Source organism: Micromys minutus (genome assembly GCF_963924665.1).
Source record: "Micromys minutus genome assembly, chromosome: 3".
Classification (NCBI taxonomy): Eukaryota; Metazoa; Chordata; class Mammalia; order Rodentia; family Muridae; genus Micromys; species Micromys minutus.
In genome coordinates this window covers 616553-624067 of record NC_137972.1, presented here as the reverse complement: position 1 = coordinate 624067, position 7515 = coordinate 616553, and the positions used below count along the sequence as shown (strand labels likewise).

Genomic DNA, 7515 nt, shown 5'->3' with positions numbered 1-7515 from the left:
TAGAATTCACTATGTAGACTATGCTGGTCTCAAACTTGGAGAGATTTGATCCCCAAGTGCTAGAATTAAAGATTTACTATCATTACCCCTCCCCCTTTAAAATAAGGTTAGTATTTAAAGAGTGAAAGTATAACTCAGTGGTGGAATGGTTATCTAGCATGTACAAGACCATGCATTTGATCTTCAGCATCCTGATATCCCCAAATTTGGACTTCTGAGCAAACCAGAGTGCCCACCACAACATGAGTAGAACTCATCTAATTAAGCTTAAGGGCCTTAATACAGAGATTCTGTAAAGTTTTTCTATGTGGGGTAAGGTTGAGTTCACCTTCCTCAACCCTTACCTGATTATCATATGTTCAGCAGATTTTTCTTTCCTTCCTTTTCTGTAATGATTTTGGTTCATCTCTGTTTTGTTAGATTATATATGTATTATATATACATATTATACATATGCATATATGTATTATATATATACATACACACACACACACACACACACACACACACACACACACACACACACACACGAGTATGCTGTAATTGTCTTCAGACATACCAGAAGAGGGCATCCGATCCTATTACAGGGCCAACATGTGGTTGCTGGAATTGAACTCAGGACTTCTGGGAGAAGTCACTTAGTGCTCCTAACTGCTGAGCCATCTCTCCAGCCCCCTTATTTTGTTTTTGAAGCCTCTCATTTTTTGAAACTTTTAATAAACATCCACCAATAGTGAAACAAAACAACAGAGTATCAACCCCACAGTTTTATTTGTAAAGAACAAAGCATGAAAAGTCATATTTAAATGTACTCCAAAACCTGAAAACCCATGTCAGTTTGTCTGATATGTTAAAGTGCTTAACGTCTCAATAGTCTTCAGATTTTATATTATGTTCAGATGGGGGACGGGGAGAAAACTCCAGTTCTGACATACATTGTTAATAATACAAAGGAAAACAGTATAATTTAAATGCAGAAATACTAATTAAAAACAAAACCAACAACAACAAAACATAGGCTATCTTTATGTGTGGCTCAAGTGTAGCGTAAGATTTTTTTTTTTCTATGTTTTACATCCTCATTTGACTGACAACAGAAACTCTACTATCCATGTCAATATTTGCTTAAAATACATATTGGATCCAACCCACAAGTAATTTTGGACCAATCACGACTACTTCCTAAATAGCTAAGAATACAACAGAACCCTTTTAAAGAGGGGGAAGTTTATTTGATGAACTTTTCTTCAGTCTGATGTAAGTATGAATACCTCAGTGTGTCTTTGTGAAATCAATTTTGATATTATCCTTGAGAGAGAGAGACATCAGGTCTGGGGGGCTATAATATAATCATCCTTGCATTTATTCTCCTTTGTGGAGGTGCTGCTCAGAGCCTGTGTGTGTATGTTACCTACACAGAACACTGAACTCCACTCCAGTCCCTCCTTTCACCACACTGCAAAAGCAAACCTTTTAAAAAAGCTTAACAGTCAGTTTGACTCAGCAAATTTGTACAAGTATTTTAAAATAAGGGACATAAGTTATTTTTTTCTGTCTTCCGGTTATACTAAATGATAATGCAGAAAACAGTGACATATGAAAAAAGGACACAGATACTTGCCAGGTGTGGTGGTGCATGCCTTTGATTCCAGCCCTTGAGAGGCAGAGGCAGAGGCAGGTGGATATCTGTGAGTTCAAGGCTAGCCTAGTTGGTCTATAGAGTGAGTTCTAGAACAGCCGAGGCTATGTAAAAAGACTCTTTCTTTAAAAAACCAAAAGCAAAATCAAACCAAACAGAAGATACAGAAGCTTAGAGATAGTATTTACTCTATCAAAGCTGTAGAGTGCTCTGTTGTCAATCAATAAAGGTTAATACTGAAATATAAGTTCAGAATACCCTTTCAACATCATGAAAAGGGTAGACTAGCGTCTGTAAACTTCAGAGAAAACACAACTTCCTAAATGAATACTCTATTGAAAAGCCATTATACTTAGAGGATATCTCACATTATAATGAGCTCTATTACTAATGCTGTTAAATATATATACTTGGGGATCTGATGGCCTTGTCTACTACCTCCTATTTTAGAGACATTGACACATGTTAGACAAAAGGTGCTATGTATAGTCTTAATCTGTTTTTTCCTTACAGTTATACATGTGCTTATTGTCAGAAAAGGAAGTAGAAGCAAGTGTTTATTATTCATACAGTATTATAGAAGTTCATTAAAATAATTTTTAAAAAGTCATGTTAAATAAATCCCACAGAGCTAGAAAAAGTACAATAAATACAAACACTTAAAATGAATTTTAGATGGGATTCAACCGTTGCAAATTTTAGGTTTCCTCGATGGATTTTCATTCCTAGTGGGAAACTGGGTCAGGTCAGGGATCTTCACATGTTCCTGGCAGCCTGCTTTCTGACTCACAACTCCACCTCACCTGGAAAAGCTCAGTCACTGTGAGGTACTAAGGTACCTTCCTCCTAAAGCAGGAGAACTTTTCACATGTAATATGCAAGCCATTGTAAGGCCACCAGAAAGGTATGAAGGTTAAGATTAGAGGTCTTAGTACTCAAGAAAAATACTTGGAGAATAAGCTGGTGAAGAAGTTAAAATTTTGGCAATTTTATTTGTGCCCGCTGAGGACAGAACCCAGGGTACTAGGTTTTTTTGTACATGGTACACAGGCACTCTAACACAGCTACATCCACACCCACTGCACATTTAATAACAACAAAAAAAAAAAAAAAAAAAAAAAAAAGATTTGTTTTGGGGACTGGAGAGATGGCTCAGTGGTTAAGATCACTGACTGCTCTTCAACCGCATGATGGCCCACAACCATCTGTAATGCTGTAATGGGATCTGATGCCCTCTTCTGGTGTGTCTTAAAACAGCTACAGTGTGTCCTAATATAAATTAAATACATAAATCTTAAAAAAGATGTTTTGTTTTATGAGTGTTTTGCTTACATGTATTGATGTTCACTCTGCTGGGTGCTCAAGGAGGTTAGAAGAGAGCATCAGATCATCAGGAACTGTAGTAACAGGTGGGTGTGAGCTGCCGTGTGGGTGCTGGCAATTGAACCTGGGTCCTCTGTAAGAGCAGCCAGTGCTTTTAACTGCTTAGCCATTTCTCCTTGCCAATTTAATTTACTATGTAGAATATTAATTTTGGTCCCAGGTATTTGCTTTAAATTTATTTGCACCAACACACATACAGAAGAAGTAGTTTTGATTTTCATTTGCTATGAGGTGATTCTAAAGCCCTATACTTTTTTTTTTTTCTTTAAATAGAGCAAGAAGGATACCTGTTGTATGGTCCTTATAAAAATCAGCTTATATGGTCATATGCATCTGTTTTGAACAATCTGCTACTGTTGTGATATATTTTTCATATTGATTCAGTTTGTTATAGATCGCATGAGAAACCTTATTTCTTTATCATTTGTAATAGGTAATCCCAAATTCAGTGGTAACATTTTTTCTTTTTTTATCATACCCTAAGGTCCTTATGGTGTTTCTACATATTAAATTTATTCTGTAAGGCTAAGATTTATCACTCGTGGGAAATTCAAAAGAATGGGCTGTGGGTCAATCAAGCAGCTCCCACAAGGCCCAGCTGTATGAGCAGATTTTGTACCAAGCATAAGGCTAACCTCTGAGACAATGCTTGCTGTTTTTGATCCGTTGTTTCACTAGTCCAACAGTTTTTAACTCAAGCTGGAATGCAACTCTGCTCCCACTTTAACAAAGGATGTAATGCCTAGGAGATTAAGAACAGTTTTCGGGGCAGGGAACTCCCATGAATCCCCTCACTTAGGAGGTAGAGGGAGGTAGATCTCTGTGAGTTCCAGGTGAGCCTGGTCTACAAATGGAGCCAGGGATATACAGTGAGATCCTGTTTCACAAACAACAACAAAACAACAACAGCAAAAAAGCTTAACTTAAGTTTCAGTCCTTATTAAGTATCACAGAAATATAGCTTCATAATGTACAGGTGACTGAAGATTCAACAGAAGAAATGCTACTGAGTAAGAATATCTGGAAGGTTGGTTTTGTGCAATGGGGTGTGGTAAAAGCTTAAATTCTAAACCCTGTGCTGTCAAGGGGGAGAGGGCAAGAATACAATCTCTCTGATTCTTCATTTCCATTTTCACCTACACAATGAAAGAATCGGTACTAATGACCCAGCTGTGGAATACTGACTTAAAAGTCCAATGAGTGCTCAGCATCAGGATGGCCCTATGGGAGAAGACAACAATTAAACCCAGGGATAAACCACATCTAACTTCTGGGTGTTTCCCACAGTAGATTTGTCTCTAGAATAGTCTTGTTCTACTACAAACACCCTTATTTTAGGTAAACAAACCTCTGGGTTACTCAGGTCATCTAGAGACATGTTCTAAGCCTTTTCATGGGTTTGTAAATGTGCCTTCAGCAACCCTTTTCTTCATAATAACTGGTGCTGTTCCCTGGCTAAATAGTTTCTGATAAAGGGCGTGAGACACTTGATCTATTAGTCCCTTCCTCCAGTAAATAAGGAAAACAGCACAGCTGGCAAGAGCCCAGGGCCCTGAAATTGCACACGGATCCTGAGAGGCCATGGCTCGGGTTTTCAGCTACAACAGGGAATAAATACTGGAGCTCTGCTGAGGCAGTTTTGCTACTAACAAGGTATCAGTGCCTAATTAGAGTTCAGCAACTTACTTACCAAAAAGATAAAGATTTATGTAGTTACTAACATTTAACTTAAAAAAATAAATAAGCTATCAAACTAGAAAGGTGTGACTTCAAGGCTTCCTAATTGTCCCTTGTGTCAAATTCACTTCTAGGTCTGTGGCAGTGGCTTTTAACTTCTCTGGGCCAATTGCTTTACATTTCCCTGAAACACCCAGAAAGGCTTCATTCTTTCTGCTTCTGTTATTTGCATTATCATGGTCAACAAATACCTTCACAAAAGCATTCCAAATCACACTGAGACCTCCTCCTTCCACATTCCTTCCATTTCCTGAGAGGGGGATGGGGCAGAACCTAACAAAGACTGGGCTGGAAGTTTAATTCCAGTTAAGAGTTTAGATGGCCAAGTTAAAAGTACTGAGTCATACTGTTTCTTGCAGTTATTGCAATATGACTAATACTAAAATTTATTATCTCTAAAGTTCTGTCAAATAACAGTAATAAAAACTCCAAGAATGAAGCTTCCAGGTTAATCTTTATAAAGTAAAGAAGTTATAAGCCAACGCTTCTGTGTTTGCTTTCCAATTAGCCAAGCTCTTGGGATCTGGTATTTTCTCTCTCTCTCTCTCTCTCTCTCTCTGTCTCTCTCTCTCTCTCTCTCTCTCTCTCTCTCTCTCTCTCTCTCTCTATCTATCTATCTCTCTCTCTCTCTCTCTCTCTCTCTCCTGCAACTCAGATGTACCTGCCCCTGTCTCCCTAGTGCTGGGATTAAAGGTGTGAGCCACTATACCTTGCTGGGGTCTAATATTTAAAATACTTTAATTATATCTTTTTCTTGTGCCAACTGAGAAACTAGAAAGATGATTCATAATTCAAATGTATTAAATGGTTTATAACTTAAGAGGAACAACCAGGACTGCTGTACATTATGTAAAGCTGTATACATTCACCACACACAAGATGGGACTCCAGGAGGGATGGCTGCTTCAGAACAAAGCATTCTGGTTCCTTTGTGAGACCTGGAGGGAAAAAGAAGCCCACCTGGGTTGCACTATTTACACATTTACTGGCTTCTTCCAGACTAGCACCACTTTCCCTACCCACAACATTTTTAAGCTACTTAGTTTAAGTCACGGGAATATTCAATCTAAGAAAAGTATCTTATTAGAGTAATATAATTTTTTAAAGATAGCATATTTACACACTTCTAACACATGAAAATACTCTATTTTATACTAAATTTCAGGTTCAAATGAACTACAATACAGCACTTTGCCTTGTCTGCAGAGTGGAGACTGTTCAAACTGGGGCTTCTAGTGCACTGCCCCTGCAGTTTGAACTATGGTCAGACCAGTCCAAATAGGTCCCCATAGTTGAGGAAGCTTCAGGAGCCAGGGGTAGATGGAGAGTTTCTATCGGCTGTTTACACATCCACTCCTTTGATCAGTGATCCTTCCAAGACTATGGTGAAATCCTGAATGGTTTGCAGAATTCGGATAAGGGAGTTGACAGTCATGTGGTCTCGAAGCAGTGCATTCTCTTCATACATTCTGGTGATGGCAGGACATTCTGCTAGCAATGGAATCCACTGTGGGAGCAGGTGATCCCTACAGAGCAAACAGACACAGCATCTGAGCTCTAAGGGATGCAGTGTAACTGGCTCCCCCTTGTGTTTTTACCTTTAATTATCAGCCCTATTGAAGCAATACTACAATAAATTAAAAGTTCTCTTAGGAGCTTCAGTGGTGGCACATACCTGTTGGGATTCTGTAAACCCCACCCCTCAGTTACCTGGCAACAGTCAGGTATGCTCCTCCGCAGTGACCTGACACTATAAAAAACTATTCTATACTATACTGTCCAGTGGCTGGTCCCTTAGGGGGAAGAGATTCCCAACATGGATACCCAGAGGCATTCCCCTCACCTCTAGTCCTCGCTGCACCTCCATGGGCCATATCCCCCCACTCTCTTCATCCTTTTCCTAACATTGGTGCCAAAACCTGAAACCCGGGACGTAATCTTTTAACAACATTGATGCCCTGTGTGAGATTAGATTTACTTATGACCGGATATCTCTTTTTCCTTTCAATACCTGTTTAGTCCAAACACTTGGGAAGCAGAGGCAGGGAGATCTCTGTGAGTTTGAGGCCAGCTTTGTCTATACAATGAGTTCTAGGCTATTCATACCTAATAATGAAACCCTGTCTCAACATAAAGTAAGGTAAAAGTTTCCCAAGAAATGTTCTCCTGGGAGAAGGCTGAAACTTGGGTGCAGTTAAGAGCTTTTGGGGTGGGGGTGGGGGATTTAACAACTAGTAACTTGAGACCTTGCAGGAGAGACTTGGAACTTAAGACAATGACAGGTGGGATTACATGTTTCCTACTGAATCCTTTTCCTCAAGTCAGGGCCCTAGGATGACCTGGAGTAAATATTTCTCTCCCCAATATGACCTCATTGTATAAATCTTCCTTTCTGCTTCTCACTAGGCTTTTAAAACTTTAAATTCTCTTTATTTTTGTGTGCTTGTGTTGTTGTGTGCCATGTACATATCATACTTTTGGAGGTCATTAGTTGGGCCTCACCCCATGGAGCTAGATTATTGGGTTATTTGCTGCCTGATGTGGCTAATGGGAACTGAACTTGGGTCTTCTAGAAGAACAGTGAGTGCTCTTAACTGCTGGGCCATCTCTCCAGCTCCTGCTTTTCACTGTTAATTAGGCTCTTTTACTTGGCTTAACCAGGACAGGTGCCTGAACCTGGCTTGTTCTGGCACAAGTTATGACCCACAGGTTAGGCAAAAGCAATACAAATGTACACTAATATTTTCAGTTGGGAG

General features: G+C 39.3%; 1 protein-coding gene across 1 annotated transcript in view; it reads right to left on the bottom strand.

Moving 5' to 3' along the window:
• Positions 1 to 796: 796 nt before the first annotated feature.
• Positions 797 to 7515, bottom strand: part of DENND5B (DENN domain containing 5B) — a 120441-nt gene continuing 113722 nt past the window's right edge. Inside the window, exon 23 of the mRNA XM_080914327.1 lies at positions 797 to 6285. Within this exon, the coding sequence (XP_080770453.1) occupies positions 6102 to 6285 (184 nt within the window). The 3' untranslated portion in view covers positions 797 to 6101. The remainder of the gene's footprint in view (positions 6286 to 7515) is intronic.